The 19,670-nt window shown below is 40.7% G+C and overlaps 1 protein-coding gene across 1 annotated transcript; it reads left to right on the top strand.

Annotated features, from left to right (window-relative positions):
* The first annotated feature begins 7,214 nt into the window (after positions 1-7,214).
* Positions 7,215-9,772, top strand: FIBIN (fin bud initiation factor homolog). The gene has a single exon (XM_027852615.1). The coding sequence runs from the start codon at positions 7,803-7,805 to the stop codon at positions 8,436-8,438; it is 636 nt and encodes a 211-aa protein (XP_027708416.1). The 5' UTR covers positions 7,215-7,802; the 3' UTR covers positions 8,439-9,772.
* The last annotated feature ends 9,898 nt before the right edge of the window (positions 9,773-19,670 follow it).

Raw genomic sequence — 19,670 nt, 5'->3', positions numbered from 1 at the left:
GTTCAAATTTAGCCTCAGACACATGATACTCACTAGCTGTGTGACCCTGGGCAAGTCACTTAACCCCAATTGCCTCACCAAAAATAAATAAATAAATAAATAAATGAATGAATAAATAAATAAATAAAATGCTCAGAGGCAGCAAACATTGTATCAAATTTGAGAATGATGACTAGTCAAATATGGCTGAAATGAGGACTGTGTAAAGTATGAAATAAGTTTGGACAGGTAAATAGGAACCACATTAGGGAAGGTCTTAAATTCCAAACTAAGGAATTTATATTTTATGTCATAGGCAATGGGGAGCCGCTGAAGGTTTTTGAGTCCGAGAGTGACCTGTGCTTTCATCCAAATAGATGACAGATTGAAGAGGAAAAAGGATAGAATCAGATTAATTTGGAGGCTATTCTAGCAGTTCAGCAAAAGGTGATAAGGGTCTAAACCAGAGTGATATCATAAAGATACATTAAATATTTTATACAAATAATTGATTCATAATGACCAATCCTTTTCTCTTTTTTTAATAGAGTTTAGATAGAAATCATCTGAGGACAAGTCATTGTGCTATTGTTATTGTTCTTTTATCTTTAATGTGTTATTACAGACTATTATATGCAGATGGAGAAAATGACTTTTTTGTCACTAAACAAGAGTATTGCCATATAAACTCATCTACCTTGTCCTTTTTCCATAACGTCTTAATCTGTTCTTCTAGGTCTCTGTTTTTTGAAAGCTGTTCATTCCACATTACTTGGTTATTTTGAGTCTGTGGTATGGTAACAAACTTAAAAAATTTTTGTTCTTAGGTATTTATGAATCAGTGTTGTTTCCAAGTGATTGTTATTATTATATTGTTACTCTACCTTGTTCTCATCTAATTAGATGAAATTCGGATAAAAACAGTCTGGAAACAAGTATCTTGCTGTTTAGGTCTAATTTTTCCAGTCTATTTTGCTATTAGATATAATGACTATGCTTTGTAGATAAACTTCTATAGGCCAAATGAAATCATCTCCAGGACAATTCTGGTAGGTAGCAGAAAAACATGGTATGTGCTTCATCCTGTTCCCATGGGATTTTGATTTTTTTTCTGTTAGGTCTCTATATTTAAATATGTATATTTATATTTATATATATGTATATATGTATCTATATCGATACATATAGATACATATATGTGTGTGTGTATTTATTTGTTCTCTGTAGTTTGGAAATTGTGACTTTTTGGTATGTAATACCTTTTTAATTGCGGTTCCTAACTCTTTACAGATTAATATTATGTCTAGGCTATCAATGAGAAATGGTTTTGTCTATTTACAAATAAGAAGACATCAAGTTAATTACCCACCATCACTATTTCTGGAGCCCCTAACCTCTTATCCCCCCAAAAGGAGAAAAAAGCAATGTGATTTTTTTTTTAATTTTAGCCTAATTCCTTCAAGTTTAAAGTAAATGTCTCATTTATCATTTTACTAGTCTCGTCTCTTAAATGAGATTTTTCCCTAGGCATTTGGTTCCTGAACAACTAGATTTTAGCTATAATCAATTATAGTTAGTACCGCTATAATGTGACATATATATTCCCCAAAATACCTAACTATGCAAAATGATGCAATAAAAGCCACAAGCTTACAGAGGAAAAAATGAGTTAGGAGCACAATACTCAAAAACTCCAAAAGTGACAGATTAAAAAAAGCAAAGTAGGAATCTGATACAAAGAGTAGCACCATTATATGCAAGTTAAATGGTTCAGAAATATATAAATCCTACAATAAATAGTGTTAGTAGTCTCAAGCTTCAGAGTGGGTTTCCATAGGCTAGGCTGGAGGGTGGTACCTCCATGGGTCACAAGTCTGGGACTGGGAGTAGTGGTAGACCAGTCCTCTCCCATCTATAGTTCCTCATGCAGCAGAGGATATACAGTAAATATAACACTTTACCTTGAAAAAGACCTGAACTTTGCTTATGGAAGTAGGCATGGAAAGGGTCACAGCTTGCAAATTATTGCAAGTGACACCATTTTTAATGTTTTCACTATTTCTTGTGGAAGAAATCTGTCAAAACAAACCCAAAATCTGAATTATGCTCAAAATTCTCCCTAATATATCAATCGTATCAGAACGCAAACAAGCATTATAGCAGAACTGACTGTAATTTCTTCCTTTCACAAATTGGACTAGTGCTCAGTAATTTTCTATTTCTCTGTTCCTATGGGAAGATGGATTATATCTTCCCTAGCTGTGTCAATTTGTTGTTGTTGTTGATATTGAGAAAAAAACACCCATAACTATCTGAGAGTTGTTAACTCTAACTGTATTTTAAATTAGAGATCAGAAGATTTCTTGGGAAGGAAAAAGTTGGTCTTTCTTCCTATCCCTTTTCTTTTTTTTTTTTGTATTTTTTTTTCCTTTTTAGGCAATTGGGGTTAAGTGATTTGCCCAGGGTCACACAACTAGTAAATGTCAAATGTTTGATCTGAGGCCGGATTTGAACTCAGGTCCTCCAGAGCTCGATCCACTGTGCCACCTAGCTGCCCCTCCTGTCCCTTTTCTATTATGCTGTTGGAATCTTTACTTCTTGTCCTTCCTTAACTCATACATCCCCTCCCCCAGGATGCCAAGATGTGAACTATAAACCTCAAGGATCCCTCCTGTTGGCTTGGTATTACTTCTTACTTTCTTGTAGTTATCCACATCAGCCCAACTCCTTTTGGTGTCCCTATCCCATTCTTCCTTCACCCTCCTTTGTGCCCTTTAGACTCCTGGTTCTGTTGTTAACAAAATGTTATTTGTATTAGCCTTCTCACTAGAAATTACTTTGTTTAAACTTTGTATTTATTTATGTTTTCTCCTGTCAACGGAAGGTTTCTTTTCTTTTCTTTTGTTTTTTTGCTTTTTTGCTGAGGTAATTGGGGTTAAGTGACTTGCCCAAGGTCACACAGCTAGTAAATGTCAAGTATCTGAGGCCACATTTGAACTCAGGTCCTCTTGACTCCAAGGCTGGAGCTCTATCCACTGCATCACCTACCTGCCCTCAATAGAAGGTTTCTTGAGGGCAGGAACTATGATGACTTGTTTCTGTATCCCTATCACCCACTGACACAGTAGGTACTTAAGGGATGCTTTATTGAATTACAAACAAAGTATAGAACCCATCCCATCAAGTCAGCAGTTGAAACAGTAATACTTTCTGGTTTTCCGAAAAAGGAGGAGGAGGCTTGGTAGATACTTCCAGAACCCCCGATAAACACATTACAAAATCACAAAAAAATATATTTGGAACAAGTAAATATGACATTGCTGAGTAATAGTAAAAGCTAACAATAGGTACACATCATTGGATTTGTTGAATGTAACCAAAAGCTGTTAATTGTCCAGATGGAACCTATGAAACAGCTTAAATACAACAGTGAAAACAAACGTCCTTCCATGAACGACATTCGCATGATTTCCACCAACACCATGTGAACAGAGCAACAATAATCATGCGAGTGAGTCAAGCAGATTTATTTATAGACTGGAGGGATATATGATAGTAATTTCAGGACCAGATCTTTAACACCAGAAAGTACAAACTGGTAATTTAGGCTTAAGAAACCTAACTTTATTGACCAATGTTGATTATGCAAGAAAATGGTAAAAACTCAACGCCTCACTGGAGGTTACCTAAATGTATCTCCTACTGAAGACAAATAATTACACACAAGTAGCAACCTGCTGCTACATCAGAAGTCCAGATGCAAATCCTTTACTATAAATACAGACTTCAAAATGGCCTCAGGGTAACCAAAGTACAAAAGCGAAATGATTTGCTTAAAGTCACACAGATAGTAATAAATGAATGAGTGAATGAATGAATAAAAGAATTTCAGTTTTAGGTAAAGGAACAGTCTAATCTAGCACTCTATTTTCACTACCTTACCCTGCCTCTCTTTTTCTCCCTTAATAGATTAGCTTTTATTTCTTAAAAGTTTCACCTTCAATATACCACACACAACGATTACTCCATAAATTTTGTTGATTGCCTGTTGACTCATATACAGAGCAATGAGGTATAATGAAAATATATTGAATACAAAATTAGGAAGTTCTGGATTCTAATCCTAGCTCTGTCCATGGTTTACTGTGCAAACTTGGGTAAATCGTGTCACTTCTCTGCACTTTCATTTCCACATCTGAACAATGAAGATTATAACATCTTTTCCACCCCCACAGTATTTTGCAACTGAGTTTTCCCATGTGTAAAATGAAAGCATTGGAATAGGTGATTTTTGAAGTCACTTCTAAGTCAAGGCACCTTAGATTTAGTGTGTAGGGACCTTTGAGGTCCCTATGATCTTATGAGTCTGAGAAGGTTTTATGGAGGGGAAGTCTATGTCCCTAGGTAAAATAGATCACAGAAAAATTCCTCCTTCCCCCATTGGTTTGTATCATACATTTTGACACAGGCCAATTGCCTATATCTTTTGTTACAGTCCCAGAAAAGGAGGGTTGAAGTCCCTAAATCAGCCAGCCAGGACAATTGGAGGAAAGCATACAGCTTTCTTCCCTAAAGCCCTGGGAAAATATGGCAAACCATTATGACTGATACAAACACACAATAAACTAGCCAAGCCCTATGTCTTCCTGATGTCGAACATCTGGATTAAAAACTGGAAAATTTTGTCAATCATTTGGACATTTCCAAACGTCCAGATGTTTGGCATCAGGAAGGCAGAATGTCCAAATGATTGCCTGGATCCTTCGTTTTTCATCCAGGTGTTTGATGTCATGTAGACACATACTCAGTTGGAGTAAACAGAAATTAATGTGAAGAATGGTTCCTAGAACAGCTCACTGATGGACAGAGCTCAAAAAGTGTTCGGGTTCAGGGGAAGAAACAGACTAATGACAAAAATCATCATTTGGGGGAATGCAGGGGACTTTTCATGGCACAAGAAATCAGAGTGGAAAAGGAAGCAGGACAGCCTATCAGCAGGCAAATGTCTGCTAGAACAATATAACCATGTGATAGACATATAAATTAAAAAGTGGAGGGAACTTTTCTCAAGAATGTTCATCTAGAAGCTTTGTCAGCTGAGCAAAGACATCATAGTTTACTTAATAGAAACTGCTTTAACCACCACCAACAAACTGCATGACTTTGGGCAAATGACTTGTCTCCTGTGTCTTAGCATTCCCATCTATAAAATGGGGATGGTCCCAACAGTTCAGCTGATTTTATAGGGCTCTTGTGAATATAAGTTGAGCTAAAAGAATTGTAAAAGCACAGAATTTCAGAGATGAAGGGACATCAGAGGTCACAAGTCTATTCTGTCTCTGAGCAGGAATTCCTTTTGCAATAACAGATTTGAAGTCACTTAAAATTTTAGGCTAGGTCTTCTTGTTACTGTTACTGTTGTTTCTTTTAAACAAATAAGACATATTTTTGAAGTTTGCTTTAAAAAATATATTCTAGAATAAATTCATCTCAAGACAACAACCAATAGATCATATCCAATAGAACAGAAGTAAGTTGCTTGAAGGGAAGGACTGTTTCTTTTTCATTTTTGTTTTTCTTCTTGTTTTGGTGTGTGTGTGTGTGTGTGTGTGTGTGTGTGTGTATGTGTGTGTGTGTTTCTATACTCAGAAACTACCTACAAAGTTCCAGGCAACTGGGGCTGAGTTTAAATGACTTGTCGAAGGTCACAGAGCTAGTAAGTGTCTGAAATAGAATTTGATCTTAAGTGTTCCTGATTTCCATCCCCAACACTTTATCCAGTTATGAAGGGAATGATTTTTAATACTCAGAAGAGTAAAGCAGAGCACTATATCAGATAGGAGGAGAGATTCTAATATTAAAAAGATACCCCCTCCTGTTCTAACAGAGGTTATTCGAGCATAGATGAACACACAGATGAACCTATAATTAGTTTTAATAATTATATAATTATATTAAATTTGTTGTTGTTCAATTGCTTAGTCATGTCCAATTCTTTGTGACTCCATGGGGGCCGGAAGGGTAGGTTCTTGGCAAAGATATTGGAGAGGTTTGCCATTTCCTTCTCCAGTGGATAAAAGCAAACAAAGATTAAGTGACTTGCCCAGGGTCACACAGCTAATAAGTGTCTGAAATCAGATTTGAACTCAGGTCTTCCTGCCTCCAGACCCAATCACTGAGCCATCTAGCTGCTTCTTATATTATATAAATACACATAAATATGTAATTATATAGTGTTCGTAGGACCAGAATAGAATCTGATTAAGAGCAGAAAAGGAACACACAGTGCTGTCCACACATCAGGCAGCTTGGCACAGTACAGAGAAAGCTGGTTTTGAAGTCTGATGACTTGGGATCTCAATCTGGTCTTCTATTTCTGCCTGTATGACTTTGGACAACTGACTTAACCTCTCTAGGCCTCATTTCCTCATCTGTAACATGAGGGAGTTGGACCAAATGGTTTCAAAATTTCTTCTAGTTGTAAACCTATGGTCTTTTGATTCTAAAATTTCAGACTAGTTCTGGCCAGGTTGATCAAGGAAAGCTTCATGGTAGAGGTGGCGTTTTAAGCTGGGCCTTGAAGGATGGTTGATATTTCAAGTGGCTACAGAGAGGGAAAAAAAGAGGGAGACCATTCCCCCGCATAAGCAAGAGAACAGAAATGTCAGGGCTTAAAATTTGGCTGTTTTCTTAAAAAGAAAATGTCCCCACTGCCATCTTGCACAGGATGCAATTTCTTTCCCTAGCTTCTATTTTTAAACCAAACAGCATTTAAAGTCAAAGTGTCTCCTCTCCTCTCTTGCTGATGTTTTAAATGGTAGTAGGGTGTTTTGCCTTTAATCCTAAAATTCTCATCCAATCTGTCATTTCCCTGCCTTCTGATTAAGTCCCAGAGATTCAAGTGCAAATGCAAAAATAGAATTTTGGGAAGGTTTAGCCTGACAGCTAAGTGGAGAAGCAGAGTTTCTGCAGGGAAGGCATCAGGGGACAGTCTGTTTTCTCCAACTCACTCACGGTTTGGGTTGGAAAAGCCTCTGGACTTCACTAGCTGCCAAGTCCTGCCTTTCCCTATTTTCAAGTTAAAACTCTATACTGGAGACGTTCACTCACATTCATTTTTGTTTTATAAAGAAAAAGAGACCCTGTAGCTTTAATAACGGAGACCTGGCGAAAGGATTCTTTCCAAACTTGTTCCCTGGCTTCTAAGTGACGAAACCCTGCTGTAATTTGAGAGCCTGGAGATCCTAAGGATATCATTAGCCAGAGGAAAAGCTCCGCATTCCCAATCCAGGAGTTGGAATAGTAGCAAGCGGTCCAAAGACCCAGACAGGACTATCTGTTTGCAAGCGTCCTTCCCTTTCTTCCTGATTTTCTTGCCTTCAGCTCAATTGCCCGTTCCATCTCCCAGGAAGAAGGGACCAGGCTTGGAGTGGGAAAAGGAAATCCCCGGAACAGACACCACCTGAGTCCTCGGCTAGAGGAAAGGGATCCCCTCCTTCCTCAGAGGCAAGCACACTGAATTTCTGCCAGGGAGAGGGGTGTCTCTCAAGGAAGGACGTGGGAAGAGCGTATCCTGAAGACCTGTAGGTGAATACCAAAAACTGCCAAGGAGATGCTCTTTGTGGTGAACCCACATGAAGCCTGCTAAGTGCCTGGGTTCTGGCTGCAGTAAAGAGGCTGGGACTCAGGCTGAGCTTGCTGCTTCACCAGGGCATCGACTGGGCTAGGGAAGGGGGCTGCTTCATTTCACTCTACTAGTGGCTGGAAGCCGGGTTCTCTGATCACTAGCCATCTTTCCACCAGCTCCAGCTTTAGTCTCCAGGATGCCAGTGCTGTGGTATATCTGGATGACTTTCCTCTGCCATCTGTGCCATGGCTACTTTGATGGGCCCCTCTACCCAGAGATGTCCAACGGGACCCTGCATCACTACTTTGTGCCGGACGGGGACTACGAAGAGAATGATGACCCGGAGAAGTGTCAGCTGCTCTTCCGAGTGAGCGACCACCGACGCTGCCCCCAAGGAGAGACAGGCCAGGCTAGCAGTCTGCTGAGCCTCACCCTGCGTGAGGAGTTCACCGTGCTGGGGCGACAGGTAGAAGATGCTGGCAGGGTGCTAGAGGGCATCAGCAAGAGCATCTCCTATGACCTGGATGGAGAGGAAAGCTACGGAAAGTACCTGCGCCGGGAATCCAATCAGATCGGCGATGCTTACTCCAACTCTGACAAGTCACTCACTGAGCTGGAGAGCAAGTTCAAGCAGGGCCGGGATCAGGAGGCCAGGCAGGAGGGCAGGCTTAACGATGACTTTTTGGGGATGCTGATTCACACCAGGTCTCTGCTTAAGGAAACCTTGGATGTCTCCGCAGGGCTGAGGGATAAGTATGAGCTGCTCTCCCTAACCATCCGAAGCCATGGCACCCGGTTAGGGAGGCTCAAAAATGATTATCTCAAAGTGTAGAAGGGACTTCCAGCTGCACACACTGGAGGTGAAGAGACTCTCGACACTGTGTTGGGGACGTAACTTCTCTCCCCATCTTTTTCCCTACCACATTGATACTTTGGATTTCCCTTTGAAAAGTAAGTCTGGGGTACTTAAAAAAAGTCACAGCTGTATCACTCTGTATGGTATTTGTGGCTGTGGTTGCTATAGATTTTTCTGCTATAAAAACACTGTTAATGGAACTCCAGTAACTTCAAAAGGTGCTTTGGGATCATGCCTGATCATCTACTCCTACCAGTCCAGTTACCCGCTTGTTTCAGAAATCACCTGGAATCTGGGAAGTCAGCAGACTTTTCCCCCCAAGGCCTCTTCGCTCATGATCCTTCTGGCTGGGAGAGGCGATAAAACCTCAGCATGTCCCGAGTCTAACCTTGATCCACATTTTCATTTGGCAACCAAGCAGCTAAATCTCCAGGTTTATTCTTCACTGCCTCCTTTTCTCTCTTATTTATTAGCTGCGGTTTCTATCATTTTAGGGAAGGAATCAGCAGTGTGTCGTACTCCCATTACAATGAGTGGGGGAATTGCTTCCCTGCATTTCAGCATGCTCAAAGTTAAAAAGACTGTGAGACATGTATCCCAGCTGTTGGCTTACAAATCCCAGTAACTCGATTAGGGTCTTGCTGTCCCCATGTTCCCCAGCTGGATTCTCTCCAGTTAAGTGCAATGGCCAAGACCTTAGCAACTTTAAAAGGATGAGCTGTTTTGGGTGCATCCTTAGATGCTCAAGATTTGGGCTCTCAGTGTAGCATTTTGCTGTGGGGGTTTGAATATCTTCTTTATAAGTCCAGGAATCCTGAGAACCTAATAGCTCTTTAGCTGTCTTAAGTTTATTATTCAGACAATAAGTGTATTCTCATGTTATATATCTCCTTATTTTATAACTTAAGGCTGTGATTGTCACTCATGTTTTAAAGAGCTGGCAGAAAATGGATGGAAGCCAAATTTCTTAGACCTAAGTATTAAATAAAGCAGGGAGAAAGATTTCTCATGTTGTTTCTTCTACCTTTACCAGCTCCTGTTATTTTAAAAATGCCAACAATCTCCTAGCCTGTGCTGGGACCCTTGTGGGTAAACTTCACAATTTTATGCACTGAGCTGGACTTCTTAAAGCTATCTTGAGGAGACAGACAGGAAAAGTACGCAGTTCACTAGCAAGTTCCAGCAACCTCACTGAGGAGCTGAGTGATTTCCAGGGCTGTTGGATTCCAGGAATTGCAGGCAGGGCCAGCAAAGACAGTGCTAACCCTTTATATGTCATTTCAATAAATATTTAAAGAAGTGGACATGAATTTCGCCCTGTGTTTTATTCCTCGGGTTGGCTCCACCTTTCATCTCAGATAGCCTTTACCTAGGTGGAGGGAGGTAAGGGGGATACAGAACAGGACTGTTTTCCATTCTAATTTTAATCAACGCATCTTTTTTGGTTTGTTTGTTTTCATTTCTCCCCATGGAAAGGAGCCAGGGTGTTCTCTTTACAAAAGGAAGAGGAGATGATCAGAACCAACTGCTGTGGACCTGAGTGATATAAAAGTTTTCAGAACTACGCAGTTGTAATTTGAAATTACAAACCCTGAGTGTTCGGTGGCAGCTCTGAAGTCTTTCCCCTTAATTTTTACACTCTTTTTTTTATTTATTCAGAGGAAGGGTGTTACTTACAATGTTCCTTTGCTTTTCATCCTAAATGTTTTCTTCTCACTTTGGAATTTCTGAAGGAGCTATAGACTCCAATAACAGTGAGGTTTTTGAAAGCCATTCGGGTTGCTTTTTCAGGTCTTCATTATCAAGTTGTTCATTTTTCCTTGAAGCAACAAAAACGATAGGCAAGGAATTGGACCCTGGACCACCCTCCTCCTCCTCTTTATTGCAAGATACCAAGAGTACCAGCAAAGCCATTGTTTCCTTTGGTAGAGCAAAAGCTGAATTCCCTGGTCTTGAATCATGTCTCAAAGCTGGGTGAACAGCCAGTATTCCCTTAGAATGGGGGTCAAACTACCCCAGAGAGCTAGTAGACATTTCCAGGTGGCAGCAGCTGCAAACTGGACATGGAGACCAGCACTAAGGGAATGTAGCTAGTGTCATTTATGGAGGTGGTCCAACCTGCCCAGATCCCCATCCCCCCAGCTCCTTATTCTAATCGGAATTCCTTTGCTACTGGTGGGACAAATCCCATTAGCAGAGTTTTCTCTGGAAGAGAATGCACTTGACTAAAATTATGCATAACTCTGTGCCAAATTAGAAAAATGTGTGGAAGGGAAGAGCCTCCAGGAACCTTCAGCTCCCATCCAAGGTTTGGCCATGGCCGACTGACTTACCTACACCCTGTGGAGTCTCTAAAACCTGCTAAGATGCAGCAATGTAGCATCCAGTAAATGGTTCTTCCCAGGCATCTTAGACTAAAAATTATAATAATAACTAGCTTCTACATACTGTTTGTATGCTTGCAAAGATGTTGAGTGCTTACACATATTACCTCATTGGAAATTCATACCAACTCTAGAAGGTAGGTGTTGTTATTATCATCCCCCTTTTACAGATGAGGAAACTGAGGCAGAGGGCAGTTAAGTGGCTTGCCCAAGGTTACACAGCTAGTAAGGGCCTGAGGCCAAATTTAAAATCGACTTATGCAGACTTCAAGTCCAGCTCTCTCTCCACCAGACTACACAATACTGGCTCTCAGGTCAAAAACCTGGGTCCAAGTGATGACCTATGTGGCCTTTAGCAAATCATTTAACCTACCTCAGCCTCAGTTTCTTTAATATGAGAGGGGCAAACAAAATGGCCTCTGAGGTCCCTTCAGCTCTAGTTCATGAGCCTATCCCAAAACCCTGGAGGATTAGCAAAGCCTTGGCTTCCAAAGCCATAGCCTTGGGACTCTGTCTTCAGAAGCTACCTTTGGGGTATGCCTGCACATAGGTGATAAGAAATAGATGATTATCTTGCAAAGTGGAACTAAAAAAAGTGTCCAGATAAGAAGGAGTAGAGAAAAGGCAGCTACATAGTACAGTGGATAGAGCATGGGGCCTGAAGTCAGGAAGACTCCATCTTTCTGAATTCAAATCAGCCTTAGTCTCTTATTAGCTGCGTGACCTTGGGTAAGTCACTTATCCGTGTTTGTCTCAGTTTCCTCACCTGTAAAATGAGCTGGAGAAGGAAATGGCAAACCACTCCAGTATCTTTGCCTAGAAAACCCCGAATGGGGTCATGAAGATGCGTCCCCAAGGCTCCAGTCTACAAGCCATCTATAAGCTTCCATCTTGTTTATTTAAGGAGGGCTGGCTAACAGGTGCTCTTGGTCAATGAGAACAGACCAGTACTTCAGTCTCCCTGGGCAGGTGCGGGTGTAGGTGGAGGGAGACTGCTGGTTTACACACTTTTCATAGACTTTTTAAACTTCTGTTTACAACTCTACTAATAAAATGAGCCCAGGGCTGTGTGGGCAGGGCCTCAAATCTTAGCATGTTAAACATATTTTAATAACTCATTTAAAAATGCCCCTGAAGCCTATGGAAGATATACAATCACTACAGGAAATCCAATAGTTAGGTTTCTTTAGGATCCTCAGCTCCTGAGAAGTGAGGCCATGGATCACGGAGCTAAAAAGGACCTTGGGGGTCACATCTAAACCATCTCCCCCCTTCATTGTACAGGGGAGGATATAAGGCCCAGAGAGCAGTAGCTATTTACCCAAGGCCACACAGCGAGTTCTTGGCAGAGCCCCTTAAATAGAAAAGCATCTTGGGTGGGAAATGAAACATACTAAACATAGGACAGAAAGATCTGAACGCATTAATGAAGCATTGTAAATCAGAACTTTTCCAGAGGATTAGTCACAAATAGGAGTCAGTTATAACAATTACTTTAGGATCATGGATTTAGAGCTGTCAAGGACCACAGAAATCATCTAGTCTGGCCCCCTTTATTTACAGATGAGGGAAACTGAGGACCAGGGAAGATAAATGACTTGCCCAGGGTCACACAGGCTGTAAGCAGTTAAGCTAAATATTCCAATTTTAAATCTAGCACTCTTTCCAGGGTAGCTACCATGCGCCTTGTCATTGGTGAACAAGGTATATTATCATCGTCCAAAATTTTCCCATCATCTGAGGCAAAATGGTAGTCAAGGCAGTGGCGGTGATTTGACTTGCCTGGCATGTGATACAACCTGTCTCTTCCTCTCGGTATTTACTGCTCCAGTCAGGCTGGCTTGCCCGTCCTGTGGGTGGGAGTTGGTTGGCAGTTGGTAGGCATACTGGTGTTCTCTACACTGCTACTTCCATAAGTGATGGCTTTGAGGGCTGGGCTGGAAACAGGATCAGTGGTCAGGTGGGTGCTGCCAAAGTTTCTGTGCCTATCCAACTGTTAGTGACAGTTGGTCAGTAGCTGTTGCTGATGGTGATGAGTAAGGTAGATACTCTCTTCACAATGATTTCTCCCTTCAATGATGGCTATGGGGGCTGGGCTAGGTGTTTGGGGGGCACTGCTATCCTCAAAGTTCTTGGTTTCAGATGCAGATCCAAGTAGGCAGAATCAAGAGAACAATATAGACAATGATCATAGTCATGTAAAGGAAAAGAACACTATACAATATCAGAACCCAGATCAGTACAAAAAGCCAATCTTGAGACTGAAACACACTTCCCTCTTCTCAGTACAGAGGTGGTAGATTATAGGTACGGAAAGAGCCCTACACTGTCCATACATCGACAGACATCAATTGTTAGTTTTACGATCAATTGACATGAATTGTTAGTGTTGCCATCAAGTGTTAGTTTTGCCTAATAATAGTTCTTTGTTGAAAAGGAGGAGTTCCATGAACAATAGAATTATTGGAAAATGACAGCATCCATTCTTCTAAAAGCATCAATAAAACATTTTAAAAGAAATGTTAGTTGAGCAGCTGTGCCTTAAAATTAAGTCATATAATAAGGGGGTCATAAAGTCCTGAAGAAGAGATAAGGAAGCACATTCCTTCCCAGAGAAAGGAGATAGTCAATGCACCAGTAGTACTAGATTAGTGTATGTCTTGTCAGATAAGTTATTTAGAATGGATTTTTTTCTTTTATTCTTTTCTTTTGTTACAAGGGCAGGCTCAGTTGGTGGTGGGGATTGGGGAAAATGGATGACTGATATAAAGACAAAAGGCATCCACAAAACATTTTTTAAAAAATGAAAGAATGAAGACTCCTCTGGCAACCTAGTGAAACCTACAGATCCCTTCTATACCACCCCTCACATCAAGATTGGGGTTGAAATTGAACTGGAACATACAATGTGATGTGTAAGGAACAAAGATGAGCTTTGAAACAGTCCCTGCCCTCAGGGAATTTATATTCTACTGGGTGCTTAAACAATTTGGATACTCTCTCCTCATAGGAATCACAACCTTGCCATAAGCCTTAGAAGATACTCTTTTGAGTTATTATGGTCAAAATATATGCAAGTACTGATAAGCCTCTCCCCATTTATCCAGGCTGACCCACAGATGAAAGACGCACAGTCCTGGGCTGGCTCTTAGTCAAAGGCTTTCTAGTTGGAAAGGAACCTGGGATCTTCTGACATAGACACCTGAAATCCAGGGCCACCTCTGGAGCAATGAGACATCAGAGAAAGACCTAAGTGAAAGGCTATAACTTTTGATCCAACTTCATGGGCTTGGGGAAATCAGTCTCTTGGTACAACTTTGAAGAGGGATTAAATAGGGTCAAAAATCAATTTGGAGGGACAGCTAGGTGGCACAGTGGGTGGAGCATTGGCCCTGGAGTCAGGAGGATCTGAGTTCAAATCCAGCCTCGGACACATAACACTCATTAGCTGTGTGACTCTGGGCAAGTCACTTCACCCCAATTGCCACCCACCCCCACACACACACACACACACACACACACACACAAAATTAATTTGGACTCCCCTCCTTTGACCTATTGCCAAGGTCCTTTAAGTCTAAATGTCAGGGCTATAAACATAATTTTATCTTCTATTATGGCAATTGTATATTAGAATGCTCAAGAGACAGTATGGTACAATTGAAGCACAATGGTACAGCTGGAAGAGCCAAGGATGGAAAATCAAAAGATCATAGATTTATGGATAGAAGCCAAATGGTTTGAAGGCCATTTAGCTCAATCCCTTCATTTTAAAAATGAGGAAACTGAGGCCCAGAAAGGTTAAGTGACTTGTTCTAAGTCACACAGGTGGCAAGGACCTACTGTGTTAGGCCTAGGGGAATTGAAAACTTTAGAGTCATTCAACGCACATTTATTAGGCATCTACTGTATGCCAGAAACTCACTGTCCTAGATACTGGAGATACAGAAATAGAATATCCCTGACCTCAAGGAGATTACATTATACTGGAGGAAGGAACACAATCTTAGGGACATAGAATCAGACCTTTAAAAGGACCCTGGAGATCAACTCCTCCAAAAGCTTCGTTTTCCAGATAAGAACACTGAGACTGAGAAAATTAAAATGATGGCCCAAGGTAATGCAGATGAGTAAGCAGCAGAGCTGAGATCTGAACCCTGGTTCTTGAATCCAAACCCAGAATTCTTTCCACTGTATCATGTAGATGTACGTAAGTAAATACAAAATGTGTGTACAAATATAAAAAAAATATATAATTTGAAATATAAAATACATACAAAGTAAATACAAAATATTTTGAGGGTTGGCTGCCTTCATGGAGCTTCCAGTCTAAAAGGGAATAACATATAAACTAGATAACTATATTATGCAACATGGTATGGAGAGTGTGATGGAAAGGTGAGGGAGAAGGTTATTATCGATCAGGGACATAAATAATATCAATGCCCATTTACACAATGCTCTCCTCAAGATAATCCTCAGAGATAGGAAGTTCTACTATCATTATCCCCATTTTACAGATGAGAAAAGTTAGGCCAAGACAGGTTGGGTAATTTGCCCAGGAACACACATCTGATAAATGCCAGAGGCAAGACAGAAATCCAGGCCTTTTCAATGCAAAGATTAGTGTCCTTCGCTGGATATTCAATGCTTGCTTGTGTGGAATTACCTTCCATGACATCCCTCTCAAGTGGTAATCCAGAGTCCACCTGAAGGCCTCCAATCGGCTTCCTAAGGCAGCCCACGTGGTCTAATTAGGTGAGATAATTATAGAAGCCTGCACTCAAAGGGTCATGGGATTGTCTGTTTAAAGCTCAAACAAACCTGAGCAATCAGCAAGTCAAACTCACTTATCTTGTAGACGAGAAGACTGAAGTTCCAGGAAGATGATGTGACTGGCAAAAGTCAAACAGCTCAATAAATGTGTGAGGCAGGATCCAGAACCGGATCTCACTGTCTCTCTTTTCCCTCCAACACAGGATGAAAATGTCTCTCATTCATAAAGCACTTTAAGGCATGTAAACCACTTTCCTCACATTAACTTTATAACATAGATAACAAAAATCAAAAAGTCAACAAGCATTTATTAAATGTTTACTATGTGCCAAGTGGAGGCATGGCTCAGTGGATAGAGCACTGGGCCTGGAGTCAGGAAGACTTGAGTTCAAATTCAAACTCAGACATTTATTAGTTGTGTGACCCTAGGCAAGCTACTTAACCTCTGTTTGCATTTAATCCACTGAAGAAGGAAATGGCAAACCACTCCATTATCTTTGCCAGGAAAACCCCATGGACAGCATTGGCATGCCATGGTCCATGGGGTCAGAAGAATCAGACACAATTGAATGACTGAACAACAATAATTTGTCCAGCACTACTAAGCACTGGGAATGCAAGAAAAAAAAAATAGGCAAACATGGTCCCTACCCTCCAAGAGCTCATTTTATAATGGAGGAGGCAATGTGCAAATATCTTTCTATATAAGGCAAATTGAAGATAATCTAGAGGGAAGGCATTAGCATTCAGAAGTGAGAAAAGTCTTTTGCAAAAGATAGTATGTGAGATGAGCCTTGAAGGAAGCTAGAGAATTCAGGAAATAGAGATGAGGGTCAAGAGCAGTACAGAAGGTGAGAACAGTCAGTAAAAAAAAAACAAAAACAAAAAAAACAAAAACAAAACAAAACAAACAAACAACAACAACTAAAAAAAAAAAACCAAAAAACCACACCCTGTGTGAGGAACAGAAAGAGGGCCAATGTCACTGGACCACAGAGTGCTGGGCAGGGCATAAAATGTAAGAACCAAAAAGGTGAGGGGTGGGACAGGTTATGAAAAACTTTGAAAGCCAAACAGAAGATTTTATATTAGATCCCAATGGTAACAGGGAGACACTTAAGAGTTTATTAAGTTGGAAGGTGATGGGTTATGATCAGACCTGCTCTTCAGGAAGATCTATTTGACAGGTGAGTGGAGAGTGACCTAGAGACTTTGAAGCAAGGGGACTCTAGAAGGTTATTACAATAATCCAGGTATGAAGTAATGAGGGTCTGCCCCAGGGCTGTGGCAGCATCAGAGGAGAGAAAAGGTTATGTACAATAGATGTTGCAAAGGCAAAATCAATAGACCTTGACAACAGACTGAATATGGAAGGGGGATGTAAGAGAGTAAGAAAGCAAGGATGACACCTAAGATAGGAACCTGAGTGACTGGGAAGTTGATGGTACCCTTAACAGAAACAGGGAAATTAGGAAGAAAGGAGGAATTCGAATCAGTATGGGGTGGGGGTGGGGAGGTGGGCAGAGATAATGAGTTCGGTTTTGGACATTTGAATTGGACATCCAATTCTGAATGTCCAGGAGACAGTTGGAGATATAGAGTGAAGATTAGGAGAGAAGTTAGGGTTGGATAAATAAATCTGAGAATTATCTGTGTAGAGATGATCATTGGATCCTTGGAAGCTAATGAGACCACTAAGTGAAAGAAATAGACTAGAGGGAAAAAATAAGATAACCCAAGAGAGAGCTTTGGGTATTACCCACCATTAGCAGGTATAGTTTGGTGAAGACCCAGCAGAGGGGACTGAAAAGGAGGAGTAAATAAGGTAAGAGGAGAATCAAGGGAGTAGTATCACACACAAAAAGAGAGGGGAAAAGGGAGAGGGAAAAAGAGAGAGAAAAGACTGCCAAGGAGCAGAGGGTAATTAATGATGTTGAAAGCTGCTTTGAGGTAAAAAATAGGAAGACTGAGAAAAGGCCACTGGATTTAACAATAGGTGGTCATTGGCAACTTTGGAGAGAGCAATTTCAGTTGAATGATGAAATCAGAAACCAAACTAAAGAAAGTTTAGACTATAGTGAGAAAAAAGGAAGGGGAGATACCAATTGTAAATGGTCTTCTCAAGGAGTTAAACCACATAAGGAAGGAGAGATATGGAATAACAGCTAGTTGGGATGGATAGAATAAGTGAAGGTTTTTTAAAGATGGAGGAGATGTAGATCTATTTATAGACAACAAGGAAGCACCTAGTAGACAGGGAGGGATGGAAAATAAGTGAGAGAGTAGTAGCAGAGGTGATAGAAGGGACAATCTACTGAGAAGGACAGGATGGAATGCACGTAGAGGGATTTACCTTGGCAAAGAAGACTGCCTACCTCTCCATGTGAGTCAGAGTGATGGAGGAGAGAGTGGCAGGAGGCATTTAAATGATATGAAATGAAGAGAAGGAGGAAAGAACTCTTAGTAAATGGCCTCAATTTTTTCATTAAAATATGAGGCAAGGTTCTCTCTCACCTGTCAGTCTAGGGTCAAAGGAAGCCATGGGAGGTTGAATAAGAATGGAAAAATTAGGAGCACTGCAAAAGGACTGCCTTTGCAGCAGTGAAATTATATAATATAAATTTGTAGATAACCCAGTAAGCACAGATTCATGATTTAGCACAAGTGAATAGGAGCAAAGGCAATGGATGGTTGGAGTAATGCAAGTCTGGAGCTTGGCAAGGCATGATCCGTAATTGGATAAGGGGGAAAGGGAACTCAAGAGAAGAAGGCAGTATATAGTTGAAGCAGTTCAACAAGGAGTCAAGATGGGGAAAGTGGGAGAAAGCAAACAGCTAGCGCATCATTGATTGCCTGTGAAAGAACCAAGAGGTAGAACGATTGGAGGTCATGGTGAACACAATGCAGAGGGAAAGATGGAATGCTAACTATGATCACATAAAGAAAGTCAGGGTCACACAACTAGCAAGAATCAGAATTGTGATTTCAAATCTCTTGCAACTCCAAAGCCTGGACTCCTTCTACTGTAATTTTACTTACATGGAACCAAGTTTTGCATCTTTGTGACTTCCATCATTCAATCTTAGTTCTGCCTCCCCCAGGAAGAACAACAAATCAGGTCTCTCTTCCCTTTGGCCATTTAAAAAAAAATACATTTGAATGAAGCTACCTGAAATACCACTGATCTGAAATCTCTTGTTCCAAAGCCAACCATCTTCCATTGCCTTAAACAATCCTTACACATGGTTTCCCCATTCTACAAGTTCTATTAAGCCCTACAGTGAGTAGAGAGTGGTTTAGAGCAAGAACAAGGAGAGAGGGATGAACAGGTGTAGATTTGAAAAGGCCAAGTCTGGATTAGGTTATTCCTTAGCTCCCCTTGAGGTCTACTGTTCTAGGATCCTATCCCTGACTTTATCTTATAGGATCACAGATGTCCAGTCTGTCTCATTTTAAGTCACATTTTCCTTGATTCCCGATCCCCATGTGTACCTTTCTTCACCGTGTAACTTTATTTTTTATCCAAGAAAAGACAGTGTATATGTCAACAGATTGCAGTTTACTAAAAGAAATTTGACAGCTATGATTAATGATGTAAACTTTAAAGTTTCAAGTTTGGAAGAGATCACTGGCTTTTTCCAACTATAAAAAGTTTCCTCCTGCAGGCAGTTAAGGAAATGTGTTGCCTGAACCTCTTCTCTTGCTTTGATCTCTGCCCAAATATCATCCCAAGACCAAGCAAACTCTGGTCCTCTGCGCAGCTCTCAAAATATATGCTTTGCAGGCAATCTGAATAAGCCAACCACTAACCTTTTCCACATGATACCACTGTACAGTCTAATTACAAAGAATAAGAAGCCAGTCGGGTTTATTTTTCTGTGTCGTCTTTCTGTCCACACTGAAAGGTTTGATTTTTTCCTTCCAAGCTTTCTACCTCTCCACCCTTTTCTCTGTGTTTTATTTCTCCGCTTTACTCCTCTCCAACACTCCTCCCTGCTCCTTCAATTATTAGGGTCATAGAATATAGAGCTGGAAGGAGCCTCAGAGA

This window comes from Vombatus ursinus, unplaced genomic scaffold (genome assembly GCF_900497805.2).
Source record: "Vombatus ursinus unplaced genomic scaffold, bare-nosed wombat genome assembly UNPS02009770.1, whole genome shotgun sequence".
In the NCBI taxonomy this organism is placed as follows: Eukaryota; Metazoa; Chordata; class Mammalia; order Diprotodontia; family Vombatidae; genus Vombatus; species Vombatus ursinus.
Note: the sequence above shows the minus strand (reverse complement) of the source record. Positions and strands in the feature narration are given on the sequence as shown.

Coding starts and splice junctions, on each gene's coding strand:
- FIBIN (XM_027852615.1), top strand. CDS start 7,803: ATGCCAGTGCTGTGGTATATCTGGATGACTTTCCTCTGCCATCTGTGC.